General features: G+C 34.6%; 1 protein-coding gene and 1 long non-coding RNA gene across 9 annotated transcripts in view; one reads left to right on the top strand and one right to left on the bottom strand.

The window, feature by feature from the left end:
- Positions 1 to 20807, top strand: part of LOC131273307 (uncharacterized) — a 48049-nt gene extending 27242 nt beyond the window's left edge. The window contains exons 3-4 of the long non-coding RNA XR_009180496.2: positions 19694 to 19789; positions 20712 to 20807. This is a non-coding gene — a long non-coding RNA (uncharacterized lncRNA). The remainder of the gene's footprint in view (positions 1 to 19693; positions 19790 to 20711) is intronic.
- TBC1D31 (TBC1 domain family member 31) overlaps positions 1 to 27696 on the bottom strand; it is a 74920-nt gene that overhangs the window by 16138 nt on the left and 31086 nt on the right. For 6 of the 8 annotated variants that reach the window (XM_071208015.1, XM_071208016.1, XM_058275973.2 and 3 more), the window contains 12 exons: positions 27038 to 27197; positions 24665 to 24865; positions 21645 to 21821; positions 15527 to 15606; positions 15302 to 15448; positions 12316 to 12449; positions 7529 to 7662; positions 7017 to 7196; positions 5647 to 5879; positions 5211 to 5363; positions 3476 to 3611; positions 2574 to 2666 (listed from right to left, as the gene is read on the bottom strand). In XM_071208015.1, coding sequence (XP_071064116.1) covers positions 2574 to 2666; positions 3476 to 3611; positions 5211 to 5363; positions 5647 to 5879; positions 7017 to 7196; positions 7529 to 7662; positions 12316 to 12449; positions 15302 to 15448; positions 15527 to 15606; positions 21645 to 21821; positions 24665 to 24865; positions 27038 to 27197 — 1828 coding nt within the window. Of the gene's footprint in view, positions 1 to 2573; positions 2667 to 3475; positions 3612 to 5210; positions 5399 to 5646; positions 5880 to 7016; positions 7197 to 7528; positions 7663 to 12315; positions 12450 to 15301; positions 15449 to 15526; positions 15607 to 21644; positions 21822 to 24664; positions 24866 to 27037; positions 27198 to 27696 lie in introns of all 8 variants that reach the window. The other 2 variants (XM_058275975.2, XM_058275980.2) reach the window with 1 other exon arrangement.

Here is a 27696-nt window from a genome sequence, read left to right as displayed (position 1 = left end):
CTGCATAGATTGCTGCCCACACCTGCTGCCCCATCCCTGCCCCAGGCAGGGGAGAAAGGGATGTGAAGCTTCATCAGTCTCTCCAGGCAACTACAGTCTAAGCCTGCATATTATTCCACATAGCTGTGACTCTGTCCCTACCCCTGGCAAAGGAGAAAGTTGGAGGAAGCTTCATTGGTCCCTGGTGTAATGAGGGCAGCTTGAGCCTCCATAGCTTATAGCACCAACTACATGCTTGGTTCCTACTGCACAACCAGCAAGGGAGAAACAATAGGAAGCCTTAAACTAAAGAGAAAAACTGCACCCAGAATAAACACTCTAGGAAGCCAGGTGCGAAGACACCAACAAAAAATTACAATCCACACAAAGAAACAGGAAGCTATGGCCCAGTTAAAGGAAGAAGATAAGCCTCCAGATGACATAAAGGAGTTGAAACAACTAATTATAGATGTTCAAACAAATCTCCTTAATAAATTCAGTGAGATGGCTAAAGAGATCAAGGATATTAAGAAGACATTGGATGAGCACAAAGAAGAATTTGAAAGCATACACAGAAAAACAGCGATCTTATGGGAATGAAAGGTGCAATCAATGAAATTTAAAAAAATACTGGTATCATATAATAGCAGATTTGAGGAGACATAAGAAAGGATTGGTGAGCTTGAAGAAATGGCCTCTGAAAGTGAACATACAAAAGAAGAGATGAAGAAAAGAATGGAAAAAATTGAACAAGGTCTCAGGGAACTAAAGGACAGCAAAAGATGTGCAAACATACGTGTCATGGGTGTCCCAGAATGAGAAGAGAAGGAAAAAGGGGCAGAGGAATATTTGAAGAAATAATGGTAGAAAATTTCCCAACCCTATTGAAGGACATAGATATCCCCATCCAAGAAGCACAAGGTACTCCCATCTGAAAAAATCCGAATGACCAACTCCAAGACACATACTCATCAGAATGTCAAAGGCCAAAGACAAAGAGAATTCTGAGAGCAGCAAGAGAAAACCAATACATAACACATAAGGGATATCCAATAAGATTAAGTGCTGATTTCTCACCAGAAACCATGGAGGCAAGAAGACAGTGGTCTGATATATTTAAGATACTACAAGAGAAAAACTTCCAGCCAAGAATCTTACATCCAGCAAGACTGTCTTTAAAAAATGAGGGTGAAATTAAATATTCACAGATAAACAGAACCTGAGAGAATTTCTAAGTAGAGACCAGAATTTCTACAGGGTGTGCTAGAGTGTGAAAAGAAAAGACAGGAGAGAGGGGCCTGGAAGAGAGTCTAAAACTGAAGACTAGATCAATAAAAGTAACTAAATGTCAAAAGAGTGGTGAAAATAAAATGACAGATAAAACTCAAATAGTCAGGAATAAGCTTATCCAATGATGTAAAGCACTTGTATTCAGAAAACTGCAACTCAATGTTAAAACAAATCCAAAAAGCCCTAAATAACTGGAAGAACATTCCATGCTCATGGATTGGAAGACTAAATATCATTAAGATGTCAATTCTACTCAAATTGATATACAGATTTAATGCAATCCCAATAAAGATTCCACCAGCATTAAAGAAAAAATTGAAAACATGATCATTAAGTTTATTTGGAAGGGTAAGGAGTCCTGAATAACCAGAAACATCATAAAAAGGAAAAGTGAACCCTCATCTCCAGACTTTAAATCATAATACCTACCTATAGTGGTAAAAACAACGTGGTACTGGCCTAAAAACAGACGCAATAGATCAATGGAACCAAATTTATGGTTCAGAAACAGACCCTCACAGGTGCGGTCAAGTGATTTTTGACTAGCCTGTCAAACTCACACAGCTCAGGCAGAACAATCCATTCAACAAATGGTGCTGAAAAAAAATTGGACATCCATAGCTCAAAGAAGGAAAGAAGGCCCCTATCTCACACCTTATTCAAAAATTAACTCAAAATGGATCAAAAAACTAAAAATAAAAGCAAGAACCATAAAACATCTAGAAGAAATTATTGGAAAATACCTTTAAGCCCTGGTGGTAGGTGGTGGATTCTTAAAGGAGATAAGAGGACTGAATGGACTACTGATGTTTAATGTATGTAGAAGTTTTAATTAGCTTTACTGTAACTATAGTTAGTAATATTTTGACAGATGATCTTTCATAGTTTGTAACAAATGTTTCACAACGATGCAAGGTGTTGGTGGTGGGAAGATGGATGGGAGCCTTGTATGATTTGTATATTTGTTTTGTAAATTCACAAATTTTACTATATATTTACTGTTTATGTATGCTCATGTATGAATGATATACTTCAATAAAATTTATTAAAAAAAAAAAACAACCTTCCCCAAACCCTCTATGTATCTGCATTGACTGGATGACTTATAATAAAGCCATAGTGTATATTCTTGGGGGAAAAAATAGCAAAAAACTCCATTCATTCAGACATTCTGGCTACCTTTTAATCCTGGATGACAATAAGTAATGCTTAAAAAAACTAATTAAAAAGCCATGAATAAATATAGTCTAAAAAGGGTTTGTACAAACCATGCTTTTCTTATATTGTAAATAGCTGATTTATACCTTCTCATAAAGTCTTTTCTGTGATTCGAGTTCCAGCTGCCTCATTTCTAGGTCTTTTGCTGTGGTAGCAATTTCTTGATCTCTCATGTATACCTATGGCAGAATAACAAACTGTGAATACAAAAAAGAATGTGCAAAACAACTTTTAATATATATATATTAATCTTGTGATTTGAAAAACCCATTAAAAGTATTTAATGTAATGGGAATTGGGTTTGCAAACAATCTAAATGTCCAAAGCAAAGGATTAAACAAACCACAGCATGTTCATACAATGGAAATACTATGCAGCTATAAAAATGAGAAATAGATCCACATATACTAATATAAAAAGATATTCAATATATATTATAAAAAAGCAGGTTTCAAAAACAAAACACACAGAGATTAATCCTACTTTTGTATAAATTAGGAAAATATGAATACAATTATTTCTTTATAGAAAAATAACTGAAAGGCTATGTATTTAAACATTTTTAACAGTTTATCTCTGGGAATGAAATGACTGAAGAATAGAGGTTCATTTTTAACTTCATATATTTTGGACTGGAATTTTATTATACTGCTCATGGGTGAATTTTTATAAGCAAAATAGTATTTCTCCCTAATCACAATTAACTTAATAGTTAATTGATACTGGTATTTCAATTTTTAGATAAATAGCCACCAAAAACTCAGGTAAACTTGATTAATTTTTCCTGGCATTACTTAAATATTTAACCATTTATGGAATACAAAAGTAAATAAGAATAGCTATATGAGGGGAAAAGTAAATAAAAGTAAAGGGGTTATTTAGTATTCATTGTGACTCTAGGAATAATATTTAAATTAAAGGTGTTCATCACACTTAAAAAGAGAGTAAATAGGGATAATGTATAAGTACTTAGAAAAGTTATATAAACCTTTCTTTCAATCTCATCATCAAGTCTTCTTAGTTCCATTTCACGTTGATCTTGCTGGTGCTTCAGAAAACGCCTCCTTGCAGCATCTTGTAAATGCATTTCCTTTCTTTTCAGCTCTCTTTTCACAGCAGCTAGTCTTTAAGTACAAAATACATCAAAAGGAACAAATAAAACATTTCCCAACAAAGATTTAAATAGAAAAGTAGTAGGTTTCACAACAATGGCTGTCTGCCACCTCTTTTGATCTGGTTTCTGAATTTAACTAGTATTACAAAACAAATTTGCATTTATGAAGATGGCAAGTGGTCACATGCAATTGGCTATCCTTTTTGTATATGTGTAGGTATCCTTTTTTATATTCAAAAGTTCTGACAGACCTACTATTTGGATTGTTTCAATATAACTTATATCTTTTATTTGAAAGAAGAATACCAAAAAAAGCTCCAAAGTTATAAAGTATGATTTAGGCTTATGCATTTAGAATTGTAGTATAAGGTTAAAGGCTTAGTTCAGTTGTTTATTTTAATCCACACTAGAAATATTTCATAAAGTCCCACTCAAGAATCAGAATAAATAAAAGTTTTATAAAAGTGAGAGTTGCCTAAAAATTAGGCTTAGTCTCTCAATGCTCACCCCATAATTTTAAGCAATTTAAAATGTTTACTTAACATATTTTTGAATAAGCATTTAATACTTCTTCCCATCCTCCAAAGTATGAACTGCATAAGAGATATTCATTTGATGTGCCAATTGTCAAGTCACATAAGTTTAAAACACAATTTTAAAAATTATGCTCTACTAAAGATGATTTACCTAGTACTCTATTCATGAAGCATTTCTACCCACTGTAAATAATGAATGTTTTTTTTAACAGCGTCCTTCAAGGTACCACATGATCCTATATTACTTCTGAGTAATCAGTGCCAAGTTATATCATATTTGGATAGCTTTAGAATTAATTATATTTTACTATATACCAATTTTTTGAGAAGTGGTATATAAAGATATCTTTTTTGTCAAATTCAACTTCTTTAACCTATATCATTCATTTTCAAAGTTGCCACCTATGAAATTTTAAAAACTTACTAGATATTTATAAGGAAAAAATATATAAATAAAATGCATGGTATACTGGTTTTATTTTAGAAATGTATCATTAACATGAATTTCACCTCTAATGACATTTTGTCAGTTTGAACTTAGAAGCATATCATTGTAGGGTATCTTATGGGGGAGACAATTCCAAGTTAACGAAATGTTCTTAAATTTCAAAGGGCACAGAACAGCAGACACCATACCGTACTCTTATATTAGGAATAATTCCCATCAAATGCCAATTGATTTTTAAATCAACATCTTCTCGATGATGGCCTAAATGGTATTCAAATAAATGGTAAGAACAGCCTGTTGTAAGGAGATACTGGACTAAAGCACTGTCCACACATGTTCCTTTTGTCACAGGCCCTGAATAGTGAAAAGGGGAGCAGGGTCCTCCAGGGATCCTGGCATCCCTGAGCCCCCAGGACCAGCAGGACAGGCTGGACCGCCTGGCTATGGACCCCAAGGAGTAACGATATCTTTTTATTAACTCAAATATTTGCTTAATGAAAATACTGCAGCTGGATAATGCTATATTTACTTTTGTTTCTATAATTGTTCACATAATAAAAAAAGAAAGAAAATAAAAATTACCCAACTAACTTATATATCCAGAATTTTTTAAGTGATAAAACACCTTTGTCTTTGTTGTATTATCTTTTCTTCTTCTTGTAAGAGCATTTCTCTTCTTGTTTCTTCAGCTTTACGAAGTAGTTCTTGTTTTTGGTACCAAGCTTCATCTTCGACTCTTTGCTGGTCTACTTCAGCTTGCATATCTTCAACGGTCTGCCTTAAGAAGACAGTACCACTTGTAATAATGAAAATCTGAATAAAAAAACTTCAAGTAATTTAAGGCCAAGAGCAATCAAAATACAGTATGTGTATCCAATTAATATGTAATTGCTTTTACTTCTATATGTAAGAATTAAATATCTATAAAAATATTTTCAGCCTTCAAACTCTGATTTTACACAAATACTTGTTTAAATGAATTATTCATAAAAAATACTTTCTTGGTTAAATATACAACAGATTCCATTTCTATCGAAAACAAACAACTATTCCATGATTACCTCTCTCTTAAGTAATCCAATTCATCATTCCTTATTCTTTCTCGTTCCTGTGTCTGATAGTCTACAATAAACTTTGGGTATTGATTAAATACTGGATATTGCCCTTTTGTTAGCGCAACAAAAACACCAAGCATGCCCTCTGGATGAATATCAGCAGGTGTGGTATCCATGAGATGATAAACTTCTCTAATTACAACATTTATATCCAGGTTATTCCGATGGTGAAAAAAATACTGTAAGAAAATTTTGCATTTAAGTCAGGATTTACAGAGCAAAGCACTTAGGAAGAACAAAAGAATTAAAATATATATAAATGTGTATTTGTCTTCAAGAGGATTTTTTGGTGCAAATTCCCTAAATTTTCTTAACCCAAGTTTTAAAATGAAGATCCAATTTCATATTTTTAAAATGTAATACAATCTAAAGCCATATTATAAACTTTTGAAATAAAATGTTTTTATTTCAAAATGAAGGCTTCCTTTACAGTGGAAAAAAGAATGCTTCAACAGTGGCATACACTCTTGAGCTTGGATTTATTGTTCCCAAATCCAAAATAAATAAACTTTTGAAAATAAATTCACGTTGAGGTTTAAAAAAAATCCCCCATATGTTTCCACATTATCTTGTTCTGCTGGAAGATCAGAATTCTAAAATATACATAGGTATATGTCTTGTGATCGTGAATTAAAAGCAAAGTTTAATTTGATAAGAACCACGGCATTTAAAAAAAATTCATCGTGCCTACCAAAGAGCCTCTCCTTTTCAAAGCTACCTCTAAGGTTTTCTGTCAGTTAATTTTCAGCCAAACCTCAAAACTCTTATAGTTATTGGGGATTGACCCCAGGACCTCATACATGGGAAGCAGGCCGCTCAGCCACTGAGCTGTCTGCTCCCAATGAGAGCTGGGTTTTTTGTTTGTTTGTTTTTTGTTTTTAGGAGGTATCGGGGATTGAACCCAGGACCTCGTACATGGAAAGCAGGTACTCAACCACTTGAGCTACATCAGCTCCCTCACAGTTACCTTTTCCTACCTATAATATCCAGACCAGCACAGGCCAGATGGGTCATTAATAAGATTACACACAGAATAAACAACTATTCAATGTTAAATGTCCTTTTTAAATGTAAAAAAGCACAAAACCCCAATAATATCTTGATTCTTTTCTGATGCTATGATTGTAAGAATAAGAGTCTGTTGTGATTTCTTGATAAACTGTCTACAAACTGTGCAGGGATCAGTTAATTCTCCACAGTATTGCTAGCACCCCGCCCCAGTGCCTGGCATACAATAGGTACTCAATATACAAAGGGTTTATTCAACTGAAATGAATGAAATTTGGGAACCTCCACTTAAGAACAAGGATATTTACCTCGAAATCATCTTTAAGATTACAGTTGAGCAAAGGCGCTCTAGAACATGTGTTGTAAGCTACAACAGTCATCAGAAGGAATGAAGGATGATTGGAAAAGACATTATCAAATAATTTTAGCCACTCCTCTCTTGTCAGTACTTCAGAGAACACAGTTTCAAGAAGAGGCCATGCATATAACTAAAATAAATAAGGAAAAATTCATTAGTTTTCTAGGGAAAGTTATAATAGAGTCATGGATAATAGTCTACTAAGTTTGATTTAAGCTATTAAAGTCATTAATCAAAATACATAATTCTGAAAAGAACTAACTTAATTTGAACCCTTCATTACTTTATACATTTTCAGGAAAACCTGTTCAATGAAGAAAAAAGAATGGAATATTGCTAAAAATACAGAATATAGTATGCTTTTTATTATATACTTTCAAGAAAATACTGTTTTATTTATACCGGAACCAATGTTAGCTTCTAAAATAAGTTATCTTATTATACCAGCCTTATATTTCATACCTGGGAAGTTATATTATGATCCATGAAGTGTTGCAGCAGTTGCTTGTCATGAAATGCCAAAACATTTTCTATCATAGTAAGAATATTAATAGGAGGATTAGGAAAATACTCAAACCAATGTTGACACCAATTGACTGTGAAGAAAAATGAAAATGTATCTTTAAGAAGCCTTCTATATTATCAAAGCACTTTGCAATTCAAATGTACCTACTCTTTATGTCCTCAACATGCCCATGAATAAAGAAATCTTTAGTTTTTAAATGTTAACATGTCAATTTTCACAAGCCTACTTAAATTCGCACCTAATTCAAAAGTTGAAAAGTTTAAAAAAATGTTCAAAATTCCATTCTTACATATTGAGAGCAATTAATAAAAATAAATGGGAGTTAAGGTGGCTCAAGCCATTGGGCACCTCCCTCACACATGGGAGGTCCCAGGTTTGGTTCCTGGTGCCTCCTGAAAAAAAGATGACGAGCACACAATGAACAGATCAGAGAGCAGACAGCAAGAGCAAAACGATGAGGGGATAGGATGGGAGAAATTAAATAAATAAATAAATAAATGGGAAATACTGTATCCCTGAATGTTAAATATTGTAATGAGACTAAAAAAGTTCCTGTTACTAGGAAATGGTTGATTGTTCTATAGCCATGATTACTAAGTAATCATGAGAACTGGCTTTAAATCTAATTGATCAATGACAACTTGTTTCAGTAAGTTTGACTTTGAAAACCAACCAATCAGTTACAAGGGCATTCTGTGAAAGCTAGAAAGTAGAACCACTCCAGTGAATAAGCATCTGATTTCAACTCACTTGGGCTTTGTACTAGTACATCCCCAAAACAAATTCTTTTCAAAAGTCCTATATAAGATCATCAGTTCATTTTGCTCCATTAGCTTACGTCTAATTCCCATGGCTTGCTCTTATTTAAGTAATTTAATAAATTAGCTTTTGGGTTTCAAATATTGAGTGGTGATTTTGTCCATTAAAAATAAGATCTCCTCTTTCTCAAATGAGCAAAGAAAGCTTCTATGAGCAGAAGATTGGATTGCACGTGGTTTATAGGAGGTTTCCAAGTCTAGAATTACATTATTTCATTTATTAGCGAGTACTTAAATTTGAGTTAATAATTAAATCATATATAAACGCTTATAGACTAAGCTTTCGAAGAACTATTTCAACTTCCTTAGACTGCTGCTTTTAGATAAATTAGCTTGAAAAGGAAGATCCAGTTCATCAACATTTAGTAAGTTCTTACTACTATGTCCCAGAAACTGGTAATTCTGGGAATTAAACACACACACATATATACAAGTCCTGGTCCTTTCATTCAAATTTAACTTTCATCAATAGAACACTATTTTCCATTAGGCAAGAGGAAGCCCTGCCTTATATAGTAGCAGTTTGCATTCTTCTAATTATCTTTATTCTGCTTTGGTGCACCTCCAACAAAAATATGGGTAGAGGATCTAGAAACAGAAGTGATAGTAGAATACAGAGAAATGATAATTGTGTGGCAATTCTTTACTAAACCCAAAGTTAAGAATTTCTTCCTGGTCATAAAAAGACACTCTAATGAATGTTTAAAATATGTACCAAATCATACATAGAAATGTTTTGTAGTGGTAAATACAAACTGAAAAAGAAAAACATTAATTTTCCCTAGCTCAAAAAGGGAGACACCCCCTACCCTTTCTCTTTTCTTGGAGCATTTTCTTAGGAAAACTTTAAATGTAAAGTCTTTCACTGTCATTTTGAGATAAAGCTAAGTCTTTTTAAAAGCTAAATAAACGTTTGCCAGGACCTGAGAGCCAGCTCTGCAATGTAAACATCAAGGAAAATAGCACCCTTATCTCCCCATTTCCACAGGAGTTTAATTTAAGCATCTGGTTCCAAATTTTAACTATCTACCTGTAAAAGAAAGATAAGTTCTAATATTCCTGTGGCTAGAGACAATTAGCAAACACGAAGGTCACCCAATTACCAGGTGAATATAAGATGAACTATGTGTGATAAATGAATGAATGGTGCTTTCAAGTCCTCTTACTTGAGGACCAGGATGTAATGGGTTATATATGCTTGGTTCCATAAAAGGATGAAATTTCTTTCTTTCTTTCTTTGCACTCTTTATGTGTCACATTCTGGTTTAAAGCTTATTTAATAATAAAATTATTTTCTCTTCTACCTTTGTGGAGAGGTTTCCTGGGCTTAATTATATCTTGCTTTTGTTATATTTCCCCAACACTGTTTTTCTTCAAAATTTCTTCTAGGTCCCAACTAGATTGAAGAAATGAAAGCTAGAACCATGGTTTTATCCCAATCATTGCTATTATTTATTTGAAGTACAGCAAATGCTTATTAAATAAAACTAGTTTTGAGACTCACTGCTCATGTTTACCATCATGAAGAAACAATAGTAAGAAAAAATAAATAAATTTTAAAAATGGAAAAAAAAATAAAATAGTAATCCCTTCTATTTAAATTTTAGGTATGTTTGTTCAGAAGTAAAAAATCAATTTCCTTAGCAAATAATTCTATTTCAGCTATGTAATGATATTTTATTGGAAATAAAAAACACAGCTTTGTACACCTACCTAAATTAGACATAATTTGTTCTTTTTCCTTTTAAAACACCCAAGAGTCTAAACAGTGCTACTATCAGGGTAAACTAGTACAATATAACCCTTTGGGAAATCAATTAGAATATTCATATTTCATGATCTAGTAATATCAATTCTGGAAATCTACCCAAGGGAAATGATTATAAATAGTTGTAATCGAAGATGCTTATAGCATTGTTACTTTTAATAGGTGAAAACTAGAAACTAAAAGTCCAATAATAGATTAAATTAGTGCGTTTTCACTATGTAATACCATAAAGTCAATAATAATGGTTATTTGGCTTATAAAAATAGGAGAAATGTATATAACAGCAAATAAAGTCCAGCAATATGGGATAAATAAATAAATTATGGTACACCCTTAAAATGAAGTACTATGTTATGCGGGTAATAGATTATGTTGTTTAAGAATGTGGTAGGTTGGGAAACAGATGTGGCTCAACAGATAGAGTGTCCACCTACCATATAGGAGGTCCAAGGGTTTGATACCCAGAGCCTCCTGGCCTGTGTGGTGAGCTGGCCCATGTGGAGTGCTGCTGCGTGCAGGGAGTGCTAGCCCAGGCAGGGATGCCCCTGCGTAAGGTTGCCCCTGCCGCCCGCCCCTCCCCAGCACAAGGAGTGGCCCCTGTACAAGGAGAGCTGCTCCACATGAAACTGCAGCCTGCCCAGGAGTGGTGCCACACACATGGAGAGCTGACACAGCAAGATGGCGCAACAAAAAGAGACACAGATCCCCAGTGCCTCCTGATGAGAATACAAGCAGATACGGAAGAACACACAGCAAATGGACAAAAAGAGCAGACAACAGGGGGAGGGGAGAAATAAATAAATCTTAAAAAAAAAAATAATGTGGTAGGTTAAATTACATACCCCAAGGAACACATGTTCTTAATCTTAATCTGCATTTCCGTGGGTGTGAACCCATTGTAAATAGGACCTCTTGAAGATGTTATTTTTAATTAAGGAGTGGCCCAATTCAATGAGAATGGGTCTTAACCCAGATTACTGGAGACCTTACAAACTGACCCTGAAAGCTGCAGAAGTGAGAGAGGAGAGGACACTGCCATGTGGGGGGAGGCAGGTATACCAAGGAACCCTAAGCATTGCCGGTGACCCACACCAGAATGTACAGACTCAGGCAGAAAGCAAGTCTTGGTGATATTTTGATTTTGAACTTTTCGCCTCAAAACTAAGTCCAATAAATTTCTGTTTTTTTATGCCAACCCATTGTGTGGTATTTGTCATAGCAATATAGCAAACTAAGACAAAGAACATTTCTCTTATAAGAAACTCATCAATTATCAAAGATTATCTCTGGAGAAGAGGAATCCTGGTGAATTTTCTTTTGTAAATTTTCTTATATTTTTCTAATTTTCTATTGTCAATAAAACCTTATCGAAACAATTAAATTGTTATAAAATAAAAAAGTCTACAGAGAAATAAACCAAAATAGTTACAATATGTATGTTTCAACCTTTTTTCTTCTACTTTTTGGAATTTTATTATGTTATTATAATTAAGTGTATATTTCTTTTGTACAAGAGAAATATCCATATTAACTGATTCTTCATTAAACCATTCTGTAATTTGGATCCAGTTTACTAACTGTTAAACTGACTGGATTTTACTAAAATGAAAAAAAATGGCTCATTTTTTAAAAAGAGTTCGTTTCAGTCATTGAAGTTTCTTCCCACTAATATCAGTTTGGTGTAGATGATGATGATAGGCAGGAAGCACAATGGTTGGAGTACAGGCTCTGGAGTCTAACTGCCTGGGTTCAACTGCTAGCAGTCTAACTGTTAAGGGTGATAAGGAGGACAGCAGCTAACATGTGGGCTTTAAAAGGCATTGGGCGCTCAGTGCTGTACATGCTCACAAGAGCCCTGTGAAGAATAACTGACTTTTAGTAAGTGAAGGCTTTGTATTCTTCTTGCTAACAAAATCCACTTTATAACAATCTTCTAAAATGCAACTATCTAAATAGTCTTATACTTTAAAAGTTTATGTATAAATGTCTGAATTATTCACTTATGCGCTATACCTGATAATTTTATACTCTGACTTAAAAGGTAAAGAAATCTAGAATTGTTAAAAGTTGCAAAAAACATCAAGAAAATATACAAGAATCCACTCTTGATTTAATTATTTAATCATTTTTTACTTACTTATAAGAGTAGCGACAACCTCAAAACAGATGAGTTGGTTGTTTTGGAATAATTTTACAAATGGAAAAGCCAAAAGTGGAAGATATGGTGTGTCACTAAAGATGGCAGACCAGTGAGCTAATGAAGATAGGGTTCTGTGAATAAAATAAGGAAATAAAGATCAGAAAACAATAATTTACTATTGAAAGTTATTTAAATAAACATTCCCTTGATGAAAAATCTGATACAGAAGGTATATTTGGCAAAAATTCTCCCTCCTACTGCTATCATCTAGTTCACCTCTCCAGAAACAACCACTTCTAAAAGCATAAATTCTTACCAAAAAATCACAAATGGTAACATATTATAAATTGTTCTATCCCTTGCATTTTTCAGTTAATAGTATTGAAACCTCGGACTACAGTGGATTTGATTCACTTATTATTGTAATTTATGTTAAATGAGGAATTTATAACATTGCTGTAACGAGATGCCTTCCTTGCTGCTCACTTATAGCCAGTCTCCATTCCTTTACTTGTTATTGTAGTTATCCCACCAAATGCTTCCCTTCCAGTCCCTCACTTACAGCCCTCACGTACAGCCAGTTTGTGCTTACCCCAGCTAGCTTTTTATCAATTTTGAAGGGCTTCTTGGACTGTGTCTGCATGCTCCCTATTAACTATAACTGAAACATAACCAAACAATGTATGATTTCACTACCTTTCCCTCCCTTTGTTTGAATCCCATAAAATCCCTAAGCTCTTTAGACTTTCAAGGAGACAGATTTGAGCCTGTCTCATGTCTCCATGCTGGTAGACTTGCATTAACGCTCTTTTCTCAAAATCCTTATGTCATGGCATTGACTTCTGTGTGCACTGGGCAGTAAGCCCTTGCTCAGTAACAGTATCTTGGAAATAGTTTCTATCAGCGTATGTACAGCTTCCTCATGATATTTTACAGATGTGCAAGATAGCTTCACATGGAAATATCTGGACTTTACCACTACTTTTGGGCATTATAGTTGTTTCCAATATTTTATAAGCAATGCTACACTTAATGCTTACAAAATGTGTATGTTTGTATATAAAGAAAATAAGGAATTATATTAATGCTGTTAGGAATCAAGATTTCAGCTTAAGAGAAAAAGATACAAATATAAAACCAAACAAGCTAGGCAAAAACTTGTAATCGAAAATCTGAATTGAAAATATCTAGTGAATTCTTGCTTGCGTCCATTGAAAAGGCTTAGAAATGATGACCAATTTAATAATATTAAGAACCCTAGAGTCCAGATTGTGATTTCTAATACCAAGTCCTGTAAAAGGGAACCAGGATTCTTTGAAGAAACGGCTGATTCCAGGCCTGGGAAGGAAACGTACGAAGTGAACATGGAATATATTGTCACACCAGAATTCAAAGCTAAAAAAGATTACTGGATTCAGCAACTAACTTAGGACATGCCCACAGGCCAAAGATGGGACAATAAGCATAGTAACTACAATGGATTTTAATATATCAAGTATATGTTTAAATCTATGAGTTCATAATGAATACATGGTCACTTTTAGAGGTACCACAGTAACCAACTTATTAAAAAGTACCAAACATTTAACATGCCTTTTCTATTTGGGATTTATCTTACCAAAGAGTTGTTAATAGAACCAATGGCCAGTAACATCACAAGAAGACAAACAAGCAATCATTATAAACCTACTAACAGAAACACATAAAACCACCTACAAAATATTCTTGCATAACAAAGAAGCAAACATCAGTGGGGGAGGATTGAACCAGATCAAGCTTATAGCTCTAATGACCACTTTATTATAGTAAATACAGGAGAAAGACAAACATACTAAACAACACCATGGGAATGCAATCAGCAAAGTCCAGAGTATGGAGAACTCTACAGGTTAAATGGCCTGGTTTCTTCAACAAATAAATTGCAAAGAAAAACGAATGGGAATCTGTAGATTAAAAGAGACTTAAAAAGACATATCAACCAAATATCATGAGTGCATCTTGTTTATTCCCTGATTTGAATGAGTTTACCATAAAAAATTATGACAACCAGGGCAAGAGGAATGCTGACTAGATATCTGAGGATATCTCAGATAAAATGAATTATTGCTAATTCTTTTTGTTGTAATAATGTTAGTAAGCTTATATGAAGGGAAAAAAAGTCCTTATACTATAGAGATAAACGTGGAAATATCTGGCAGAGGGAGTATATGTTGGGATGGGGGTAGAGTGTGTTAGATGTTAATGAAACAAGATTGACCATGAGTTGGTGAATGCTGAAGCTGGGTGATGGATATGAGGGATTCATTATACTAGACTCTCTACTTTTATGCTTTAAATTTTTCATAATAAAAACTTTGTGAAAAAATAAATTTCAGACTCTGGAGCCTGGCTAGATTCCATATCTACCACAAGTATAACTTGATCAAGTTATCTAACCTTACTTTCTTTATCTGTAAAATTAGTTACTATATGTAAAGCACTTTATAAGTGTTAGTTATCATTATCACTGTTAAAATAATGATAATATCATTATTAATATTTATTGCATGTTTACTATGTATCAGACTCTGATGTAAACATTCTAAAAAAGATTATTTCATTTAATCTCCTCAATAATCTTATGTTGTTGGTGTTATTACCCACCTTTTCAGATACAGAAATTAAGACCAAGAGAAGTAAAGTGGCATGCCCTACATCACAGTTAAGTGATAAAATAATGTTCAAAACTAGGTCCTCTGCCTTCAAGTTCAAACCTTTCTACTATGTCTCTTTTTCCTTTTAATTGTCTGAAAGATTCTTATTTTCTAGAACACAACAAATTAATACTGAAATGTATTATATACACAATACAAGTTTTGTTTTTAAAATGAGACACACCACACATGGAGACCAAGGTTGACAAATATTTTATAAAGAAGATTTTAAAAGAAGATTGCAATTAGTTATAGGTTTCATATACATTGCTGTAATATTTTGAACATACCTCTGTAATACTCTGAGCAGTTTTCTACTTTTGATGGGGTATTTCTCCTGAAGATTGAGAAATGCCACATGAATACCCTTATCTATTAAGCTACTAAATGCAGTGTGATTTTCAGGCAGTTGTAGCAGGGAACGCCAAATGAACATTCTGAAATTAAAATATAATTTTAGGCAAAAACCCTTTTTTTGGTAAAATTGATTTAACATGAAAGAACTTAAATTTTACCTGTATTTTGTTGGATATTCACCATAGCCTTTTAGTAAGATTTGTAGACGCTTTTTGTTTAAACCATCTGACAATTCATTCTATAAAGAGGAAGACAGTAGCAGTAAGTAATATGAAACTGAAAAGATAACAAAAGGTCATCTAGCCCACTAGTGGCTTTCCAACTTCATAACACAATACACAGTAAGAAATATGTTTACATTATGTGACTCTCTACCCATGCATGTATGTACACATACATACAGGTACGTCACTCCTGAATGTGCATATACACAGCAGATAGTTTCATGACACATTCCTTACCCTAGACCAGGGTTTGGCACACTTCTTCTGTAAAGGGCCAGAAGTAAATACCTCAAGCTTTGTCGGCCAAGAGGGAAAAGCAAGGATATTATGAAGGCACTTATATAACAGTTTAAAATGTCACCATTTAAAAATATAAAAAGCATTCTTAGCTCATGTGACCAGATTGGGCCCACAGACCACTACTTGTCAAACCCTCCATCAAGAGCAACGCACACTGATATTTTCTTCTTTCTAGCTCTACTATCTATCTCTCCCTGTCTTCTTCCTTCCTTTTTTTTTTTTTTTTTTTTTAGTTCTGGGCAATTCCCAGCACAAAAGCATGAAGGCAGAAAAAAAACAGATCTAGTTCACTGTTTTATCCTATACGATAATAACAGACATCAGATTCTGATGACAGCCCCTTATATCTAAAACTTTTAAGTCAATTTTTATATTAACGGAAAGATAACACTTTATAGATTTTAGGATTATAAAGCTGTTTTCATAGATTCTCATTTGATCCTACCAACTACATAGAACGGATGAGATGGTGTCTTCTTCTTTTGAGGAAAGGGAAGGTCAGAAAAGTTCATGACTTGTTCAAGGTCACAAAATTGCTAAATAAAGCCAGCTCAAGATTCAAAGTCAGATTTCCTGATTTATTTTGTTGCTCTTTTTAGCCATTCTACCTTTTAAGCCATTGCATCAATTCATTTTTTTTTTTTAGGTCTTAGGAACACAGATTGGGGGGAGAGCAACAATGATTTTAAAAAAAGGCAAATAAACTAAGTTAAAATACATAGCATGTTACAAGGTGACAACTGCTATGAAGAAAAACAAAGCAGGGAAGGGAGTACTAGAAAAGGGGAATTGGGAGTAAGCAAGAAGGAAAAGTGATGTAGGTGGGGGCTGGTGTAATTGTAGTTTTAAGTAAGTGGTCAAAGGAGGCTCACCAAGAATGTGACCTTGAGCAAAGCACTGAAAGTCTTAGGTACAAGTCATGCAGCTATCTGGGGAAAATCATTCCAGGCAGAGTGTAAAGAAACTTACCTAGAATATTTTTCAAGTAGTAAGGAGGCCACTTTTGGTAGGAGTGAAGAGTATTGGAGGAAATGAGGTCAGGGAACTAATGGGTTGCACTGTTCTATGGAGTTTCATAGGCCATTGTAAGGATTTCAGTTTTTATTCCAAGTGAGGGAGTTATGGAGGATTTTGAGCAGGGAAGTGATATACTCTAAGTTACATTTTTAACTGGGTCATTCTGGTTGCTGAGTTAAGAACAGACTTAGGGGGCTAAGGTGGAAGCATCAATACTGGTTAGGATAGGCAAGAGATGATGATGGCTTGAACTACAGTAGTAAGTAGTAGAGGCATTGAGAAATAAGTGGTCAGACTTTGGATTTATTTTCAAGACAGAGTCAATTATGTGGACTGTGAAAAGAAGTCAGAAAAACTAAAGTTTTAGACCTAACCAAATAGAAAGACAGAATTGCCACTTGCAGAAATGGGGAAGATTCCAGGTAGAGGAAGCAAAGATTGGGAGCTTGGTTTTGGACATTTATTGAAGAAACTCACAAGCAGAAAAGAAGCAAAGTAAGCACGATCCCTTGAACTCTTTCCATTCCACTAAAAGGTGGGCATAGGTCAGGCATAGACAGACTGGAGACATTGTGGCAGGAGTCCCAGGAGAGGGATCCCACTTCTATATTGCTCTCTTTATAGGAAAGAGGGGTGGAAACATATGTTTTATTATAAAGCAATGGAAACTTCCTGGTCAAAGAGATGGCTTTGTCAGAAATAGGAGCCATCTAGAACTCTGTGTCTGGTATCAGTATGGATGTCTGTTGAGCTAATTCAGAACTTCTGAGTTAAATTAAGCTTCAGAAGAGGAAAGACAATATGCTTCACAGGCTTCCAACAGTTGTCCATTCTCAGATGCTTTAAGTATAAGATGATATCATGAGATGTCCAAATGAAGTCTAAAGTTCAGTGTAGAGGACTGGGCTGAAGATATACTATTGGGGAGTCATCAACACATGGATGGCATTTGAAGGCATGCGGCATCGTCTTGCACTTGTCCTTGAGTGGGATTGCCCTCTTGTGTTTCCGGTAATTATTTGGTTAAAGGGAGGAACAATAGTATGACGCACAATATTGTTGTAAGAATGAAATAAATTAATCCATATAAAATAAATTCTTTATCAGGAAAATGCAAACTAAAACTATAGTTAAGACACTACTACACATCCACTATATTGGCTAAAATCATAAATGTTGACAATACCAAATGTTGACAAGGATGCAGCACAACTGAAAATTTCATACAAGGTTGGTAGAAATAAAAAATGGTAGAGCTACTATGAAAACCAGTTTGGTAATTTCTTATAAAGTTAAATGCACACTTATCATATGACTCAGCAATTTCATTGTTAGGTATTTATCCAAGGCAAATGAAAACACACATCCACAAAGAGACTTGTACATAAATGTTAAATAGCAGATTTGTTCATAATAGCCCGAAATTGGGGAAAAAAACCGAAATGTCCATCAACTGATAAATGGCACAACAAAATGTATTATATCCATACAAAAGACAATTATTCAGTTGAGTTGTATTAATACTTACTATTTCATTTTTAAAAGCTAAACAATTTTTCCTTTTGAGAGTCTAGAATTTTGGCATGTGCTAAACAGAGAGTGCCTATATGACCTGTCCCCAATAAAAACCCTGGGTGCTGAGTGTCTAATGAGTTTCCTCAGCAAACAATACTTCACACATGTTGTCACAACTTGTTACTGGAGGAATTAAGCATGTCCCACGTCACTCCATGGAAGAGGACTCTTAGAAGCTTGAGCCTGGTTTCCTCTGGTCTTCATCCCATGCACCTTTATTCTTTGCTGATTTTACTTCCTATTCTTTAGTTATAAGAAGTCACACTATGAATATGACTTTATGCTGAGTCCTTCTAACAAATCATCAAGCCTGGTCTTAGCGACCCCCAACAGGTTACATGAGTGATCTTTTTATTATTTTTCATTAAACTGTAATCTATTTTATATACTCTTCTATGAATGTAAGTTTCATAGTTTAAAAATATTTAGAGGAAAGAGGTTATTAAAAATAATGTGAAAAATACCAAGTATTGGTGAGAATATGGAGAAACTAAAGCCCTTATATACTGCTAGTGGAATGTAAATTGACTCAATCAACTCTTTGGGAAAACTGGCAGTATTTACTAAAGCTGAACATATGTATAACGTATGGCCAAGCAATTCCACTTAGATTTATACTCAACAGAAACAAATACATATGTTCACTAACAGAGATACACTATAATATTCATAACAGGACTATTCCTACTAGTCTAAAAATTAGAAAACTACCCCAATTCCCACCGCCAGTAGAATGAATAAAGTATGGTTTATGCACACAATGGTATTCTATACAGTTAAAAGAGTGAACAACTTAGGACTACATTTAACAATGTGTATGGATTTCTCAAACATAATGTTGAATGAAAGAAGCTAGACACAAAAGAGTACAAACTGCATGATTCAACTTATATATAAGTACAAAAAAAATCTATGGTGTTAAAAGTCAGGAGAGTAGTTCTTCTTGAGGTAAGGGGCAGAACATCTGGAAAGAAGCAGAAGGGGGATTTCTGGGGTACTGGTAATGTTCCAATTCTTCATCTGGGTATTGGTTACATGAATACGTTCAGTTGGTAAAAATTTACTGAGCTGTACAATTATGTGTACTTTTCTGGGTGTGTATTTGTCTGTTTTTTATTTATCTACATGTCCATGAAAAGTTAAAAAAATCTTTGAAAATAATGTTAGAAATTTACCTATTAATATTTATATTTTCTTCTGATTCTATAGTGATATGTATGTTCATGGCAGAAAATTACGAAGAAAAAAAAATGTATATATATATAAAGAAGAAAATTAAACTCACTGAAATCCCTTCCCTCAAAGGTAATTCTACTCTATCTTGACCTTTCTTTATGGAGTTTTTCTTCTGAGTACATAGGTACTCATATCTTTTTAAAATCACACTACTATCAAAGTATATAGTGGTATAACTTACTTTTATATTTAGCATGTTCTAATCGTTTCCCTTTATTCTTAAATATCCATAGATTTCTACAATATGATTCTATCATAATTTAAATAATTAGTTATCTACTCTTAGACATTCTGGCTATTTCTACATTTTTTTCTTGAATAAATAATACAAACACATATATAAAATGTGGGATAACAGACTCTCAAATATAGCTGGAAAAAGAAAAAATTGGTGCATCCTTTTTGAAGAATAATTTGGCAACTACTAACAAAATTTTTATGCATGATTTAAAAATCCTACTTTTAAGAAAAATATATGCTATAGATATACTTGTGCAAATGTTCAAAGATAAAGATGTCCATTGCAGCACTGATTATATTAATAGAAGACTAGATAGAACCTAAATGCCATTCGGTAGGGTACTGTTAAATAAATTAAGGTATATTCATAATTGCAATGCTATGCAAATATATTTTTTATTTTTGTACTATATGTACTAATATAAACAGATATTCAATCTGTTAGGTGATAAAAGCAAGTTATAGAATAGTATGCATAGTGATTCCATTTATGTAAAAAAGCAGAAAACAGTAACATACGTATGTATATATGTATCTTTATATATGCACAGGAAGCTTTTTAAAATAAAACCAACAGACTGTTAACAATGGTTAACTCTGGGGAGTGGGATGAAGCATGGGATGGGGAAGAGGGAAGAAGAAAGGTATATTTTTGGGGGGTGGGAGGTATAGGGAGACCTCATATTTTTTGAATGCAATATTAAAAAAATAAAGACAAAAAAAGGTACATTTTTATTATTTTACTTCATAGCTACCTACTCCAGCTTTGAGCCACAGAAGTATAATCCGAGCTACATATATAATTTTAAATTTTCTAAGAACCACGTTAAAAAAAGTAAAAAGCAGGTAAAATTTTAATAACATATTTTAATTTAACCTAAATGTAAAAAAAATCATTTCAACATATAATCAATGTAAGATTAATTAACGAGATATCTTTCTTTTGTTTTCAAAATTTGTTGTATATATATATATTTTAAAGATTTATTTTATTTCTCTCCCCTTCCCCCCCATCCCAGTTGTCTGCCCTCTGTGTCCATTTGCTGCATGTTCTTCTTTTTGTCCGCTTCTGCTGTTGTCAGTGGCACGGGAATCTGTGTTTCTTTTTGTTGAGTCATCTTGCTGCGTCAGCTCTCTGTGTGTGGTGCCATTCCTGGGCAGGCTGCACTTTCTTTCGCGCTGGGCGGCTCTCCTTACAGGGCACACTCCTTGCGTGTGAGGGTCCCCTATGCGGGGACACCCCTGCACGGCACGGCACTCCTTGCGCACATCAGCACTGCATATGGGCCAGCTCCACACGGGTCAAGGAGGCCCAGGGTTTGAATGGCGGACCTCCCATGTGGTAGATGGATGCCCTATCCACTGGGTCAAGTCCGCTTCCCTGTTGTATATTTTAAACTTAGAGCACCTCTCAATTCAGACTCATTTCCAGTACTCATCAGTCACATGTAACTAGTGGCTAGCATACGGGACAGTACAAATCTACACTGTTTGACTTTAAGAAAAAAAGAACAAGTACTACTTTTGTATCAAAATGTTAAAGAAGCATATTTTAATTTCAGCTACAGCTTTCTTTTCTTCATATAATACTCCCTTTATCCAAGAAAAGAGTGATGATGGCATATAAATCATGAGACTTGTCTGTAGCAAAGTCATGATAAACAAAACCATAATATATTCTTACCTCTTTATTTTCAAAATTATCATTCAAGTCTTGTTTTAATATTCTAGTTTGTATTTTGCTCTCCCTTGATTTTGCTGGCCGCTGCACCCTTCCTGATGTTACTTTCATCTTCAGATCACTGGAACTCAGTTTACTCTTAGGCAAGTCTTCGATCACTTTCACTAAAGGAGGAGGTGGCTAAAAGGAAAGAAAAAAATCCAGTGGATATTCTTAGAAAATAATCTTCTTAATATATAATTTACAAAATGTGTTTTGAATAATTTAGTAAGGTTCCTTAATATATGATTATTCTTCATGCAAATAGTATAAGTAAAATGTCTGAGAACATTTCCTTGTTGACTAACAAACCAAATCAAATTTCCGCCAAATTACCTTTGAAGAACATCATGAGGATACATGATTAAAAACGGCAATAAACAGAATTTAATTATTTCTTGAAAGCTGGCCTTAAACCATATAACATGAAACCATTTTTACACTTGCATGAAAAAGATAGTAGTATGGAGATAATCTCCAGTGGAATAGGCACAGCTAAACTGATGGCTTTCTGGAATGATGAGAAAAGCACCCTGATTTTCTCTGGGCTAAAGTAAAATTTCTTTGAGGAAAAGGAAACTGCCAAATGACTGCCCCACTGGGCACACAAGACCCCAGCCCTGGGTCCTTGGTTACCCTTTTTCATCAGCATGAGGATGGCTCTGCTAGTACTGCTCTGCATCAATAGCATAAGAGGCAGGCCAGACAGCAAGACTTAGAATACAAGCCCTCATTGATATGGGGCCTATCAAACAGGAAAACAACTTTAGCTTGCTTAAGGTAAAATGACTCACTAAAACACTTTCTTCCTGAATAGTAGCCTCTGTGAAATCAAAAGATCCTCCTTGTTCAAAGGAAATGAGCAGTTAAGGTAACTCAGACTTCCTGAGTTGTAAATAATTCATTCAAGTATAATGATCACTTATTCTCTGATTTAATTCTTTACCTATAAAATGGAATTAATAGTGGTCTGACTTCTGAATATTGCCCATCTTTCATATCCTTTAGCTATCTTATCTGTGACCTCAAATCTATTCTTCTACGTTTTTGTTAAAATTATTATTCTAATGCCACATCTTTCCCTGCTTAGAGCCACGCTCTATCAAGAAATATGTTCCCAAAAGTTGGAGCCTCAGATGCAACCAGATTTGCCACATCTTAGTAAGGGCAAAATGGCAACACGTAAGTAAGAATTTGTTTCCTTTATAAGCATCATACCAGAAATTCCCCAATGGCAAGGAAACAGGATACTTGGAACGAATGGGATACAGTTCAGTAAGGTTTTGCAGAGAATATGGATCTGGGGAACTGTACAGTCCTGGAATGAAAATAAATCCATGGTGGTGCTGGTAATGTGTCCAAAAGAAGGAGGTGAGGGAGATTCTATTTTTGTTACAAGCTGTTTTTCTGGACCATGTGATCTCAATTTACTTAACAAATAACAGAGGGGAAGTCAAAGACTCACTCTTTTTTTTTTTTTTAAAGATTTATTTATTTATTTAATTCCCCCCCTCCTGTGGTTGTCTGTTCTTGGTGTCTTTTTGCTGGGTCTTGTTTCTTTGTCCGCTTCTGTTGTCGTCAGCGGCACGGGGAAGTGTGGGCGGTGCCATTCCTGGGCAGGCTGCACTTTCTTTTCGCGCTGGGCGGCTTTCCTCACAGGCGCACTCCTTGCGCGTGGGGCTCCCCCACGCGGGGGACACCCTTGCGTGGCACCGCACTCCTTGCGCGCATCAGCGCTGCGCATGGCCAGCTCCACACGGAAAGACTCACTCTTATCTTGATTTTTCTCAGATCTCTCTCGCCTTTATTAATAATATTAAGCTAGTTCTGTAAAATAAGACTATTTGGACAAGCCAAAAACACTCATTAAGAGCAAATAAGAATATATTATAAAATTTTTTAAAGTTTATAAGAACAGCAGAGTATAATCCTCTATGATCAAAGAAAATGTAAACACACACATACACACATTTATATACAGACAACCAAAAGGAGGAGGCACGTAAAAAAGAACATTGTATTAAGAACCAGAATACCTGGACCCGTTAATGACCAGCTATGTGATCAGGCTGGGACATGAACTTTCTCCTCTGTAAAATGAAGGGGCTAGACAGGTGATCACTAAAGCCCCTCCTAGTTTTAATATGGTACAATTCCAGACTGGGACCTTTGTACACAGACAATCAGCTTGGCACTGAGCTCAGAATATTTTAGATAATCATATAAAAAGAGTTTCTGTTTTAGGTGAAATGAATAGCATGGATAACAAATGTAGAAATGGGAATGGCATCTATGGGAGACAATGAGAGAAGTGCTACGTATGGGGAAATAAGTTAGATTGATGTAGTCATGACTTAAGAGAACTGTGAGAGTAAGGCTTAAGAGTCTGGATTTAACGCAACAGGTAAAAGGAAGGAAGCCACTGAAGTAGCATTATTTTAGAAATGATGAAAGCATTATTTCAGAAAAATGTTACATAGAGGATGGATTGATGGGCAAGGACAAGCAGAGAGCTCTGAGTCTGGGGATATTCATTTAAATTACTGTTATCGAGAAGTAGTTAATGAGGGCCAATGGTTAATATATTAATAGAAATGGAGAAGGCAGCATATACATAGATATTTCAAAATTAAGAAATTGCACGACTTTGTATTAACTAGATTTAGGGAGTAAAGGCATAGGAACTGGTCAGAGAGCTCTAAGGTCTCTAGCCTATGAGATGGGGAGAAAAACTGGGACAGAAATGGAGAAATGAGATTGAAGGCCTCTTCTGGGAAGGCCCCCTGAGTGCGACAGGACACCATGTGGAGGTGACTTTAGGAAGGCAGCTTAAGACTGGAGCTCAGGCAAGAAATCAAGGCTGGAGATGTGGCTTTGGGAGTAAGAGAAAAAAAATGCAGAAAATGGACAAGTTCCAAAGAAGTGAGAAAAGAGTAGCATAAAGATTTTATTCTTGATGATAAAATATTTACTTGGTAACATACCTTATTTATTTCTTGGGTTAAAGCCTGAACTGAATATATGTTCAGACTTCCATTTTCCATAATAGATGCAATGTACCGTCCATGTGGACTTATTACTGAAGAGATAATTCCCTCATCAAGGCTGCCAATTTCAAAGAGAAGTTTACAAGTCTGTATATTGATAAATCTCATAATACCATCTTGACTTAGCACTCCAAGAACCTAAGAGTAGAGAGAAATAATATGAGTTCCTAAAAACACTTCTGAAAGTCAAATATTTAAAAATCAAACTACATACATACATACCTATGTGTGTGTGCATATATATTAATATACATACATTTTTTTGAAGGGGGTATTGGAGGAGATTCTATTCTCATACAGCCATTATATATCTTTAAATCCCTAATTATAGCTCCTGTAGATTTGCCCTTTTCAGGCTCAGATAAGCCTGTCTCTCACCAGAACCAGTAAGGGGTTCATCCTGTAGTACTATGGAAAGGTGACTTAAAAATCTTTCCTGCCCAAAGGTAGGCCACATCTCAAATGATCTCCTACAGAGGGGATATAGATGATTAGACAGTTCCTAGTTTTTACTCCACAGTGGCTGACAGAAGCAAGAAGGGTGGTGGGTTTAGCTTCCTTTCCCATTTCCATGGCTTAATCAGAGCTAAGTATGAGCCCTGGATAATTCTAAATAGCTGTTTAGCCTCCAGTCACCACGAATGAACAAGATCTAATTTGCTTCCACAGACAGGATTCAGCCATTATCAGCTATTGTAGTTAACGTTTGGGGAGTGGAGAGAGAAAGTTCGTGACTACAAAGGCAGTGAAGAGATGGGAGGAGAAGCTAGTCTTTTAAGGGAAGAAAGTTTAAATTTTAACTCATATAATTTGAAAAATTAAAACATGTAATAAATAAGTTTAAGCAAGTAAAATCCCTGCTGCCCTTGTTTATACACATTCTTTTCCTAGTGCTAGTTGCTGGTAAGCAGTGCCACCAAGTGATTGCTTGAAATGCTGATGTCACTTGTTACACCAAACACTAAAAGGAAGTTTGGGGTTAACAGCCTTTAAAGTACATTCTTCTGGGAGCAGGTGTAGCTCAGTGGTTTGAGGGCCTGCTTCCCACGTATGAGGTCCTGGGTTCAATCCCCAGTAACTCCTAAAAAATAAAGCACATTCTTCTGTTGGTGAGGTTGTAGGAAAGAAATCCTCTCATTCACAGTTGGCCCAACTCCTCTAGAGGGCAATTTGTTTCAGAATTACAGATGCACATAACCTTTCTGTCACTATTTCAACCCTGGGACTTTATCCTACAGACAGGATATGTGAAATGATGAGTGCAAAAAGTTTTCAGTGCAGCATTAATCATAACAGAAAAGGACTAACAACAGGCTAGGTGCCCAAAGGTGGATGGCTGGTTTAAAGAAACTAAGGAACACCAAGCATCTGCAGAAAAAAAAAAAAAAAAAAAAAAAAGAATGAGGTCCTGTACTGATAGAGAAGAATCTAAACAATAGATTAAATGAAGAAAAGCGGGGCAAAGCTACAATTAAAAAGTGGGGAAAAGATATGACTATATAGAACAGCAGCAGTCAGGGTGTGTGAATAACCAGAAAAATGCAAAACAGGAGTGAGACTTTTCACTGTATGCCTTATCACTTTTTTTACATTTTCAACCACGTGAATGTATTACTTACTCAAAAAACTCAAGTTGAAATAGATATGGTGTACACATATATGCATTATATGTATAAATATATACATAATACCCAATTTGTTCAAGTATGAGATCCATGATAGTCAATTTAAAATAAGAAAGTTAAGGTTTGACTGCACTGAAATCTTAAAAAGAAAAAATCTCTCAAAGAGAAAAAAGGGATGTGTGTGAGAGGGGAGGAAATACTTCATAAACTAAGACAAGATACAAATAAATGTGTCACAGAAGTGAGGCACCAGTAGAAAAATACAGTTCTACAAAATGAGGAAAACTTTAGTTCTAGTCCCATCTTTATTCCTAAAAATAAACAGAAGTGTTAAGTCACTTAATGTTTCTAAGTTTTAGTGTCATAATCTGTAAATGGGGAAAATGCCTTCCCTTCCTTGTCTCTCCCCAAAGAATTCTTCTAAGGATCAAATGAAAAATAACATACTAAAGCACCCTGCAAACCATAAAGTACAACATAAATTTAAAGTATATATTAAATTGTCAGGATTATACAGAACATAAGATTTTAAAAATGTTTCAATTATAGACTCTTCACAAAAATAATACATCCACAATTTCAAATCCTTGTAACAATTAGGGTGTAATAAACAACAGCTAGTATCATTCTGAAATTGATGTAGTTTTTCTCAAAAAGTATAATGACTTACAATTAAGTTACAAACCTGATTAGAACCAGCATCAAAACTATCGGGAAGAAATTCTAGGTGGCGAATGGCTCGGACTTTAGTAGGCATCTGGATAATTCTAAATAGCTGTTTGGCTTCTAAACACCACAAATGAAGATGACTTGATTTGCCCCCAGCAGCCAAGATTCGACCATCTCTATATAACAAAAAGGTGAGAAAGTAAGACTAGTTTGTTTATTGCTACATTGACTAATAGAACTCTCTGTGATGACAGAAATGTGTTATACTGTTGTCCAATATGGTAGCCACTAGCTGTATGTGATTATTGAGTACTTGAAATGTGGCTAGTGCTCTGAGGAAATTAATTTTATTTCATTTTGATTAATTTAAATTTAAATAGTCAAGTGTGGCTCCATATAGAAATGTTCAGGTTTATACTATATAATTTTCACCAGTTGAGCTCAAGCACCATCTTAACAAACATTTCTGTTTGATACACTGCTTGGAGGTTTTCTGGGTAATGTTTGTATTTTATAGCATAATCTTAAAATCACTTGAGATCCATTTTTATATTTCTCATAAAATTGCATTGAGCTGGTTCTGCACTGCTGTATGAGAAAATAGAAAATGTCCAAAGTTTTTTTCCTGATCAAAGAAAACTACTTTATGTTTACAAGGTACAAAAGGATAGCTAA

This window comes from Dasypus novemcinctus, chromosome 14 (assembly GCF_030445035.2).
Source record: "Dasypus novemcinctus isolate mDasNov1 chromosome 14, mDasNov1.1.hap2, whole genome shotgun sequence".
NCBI classification, from domain to species: Eukaryota; Metazoa; Chordata; class Mammalia; order Cingulata; family Dasypodidae; genus Dasypus; species Dasypus novemcinctus.
The sequence above is the reverse complement of the archived record's forward strand: the minus strand, read 5'-3'. Positions and strand labels throughout refer to the sequence as shown.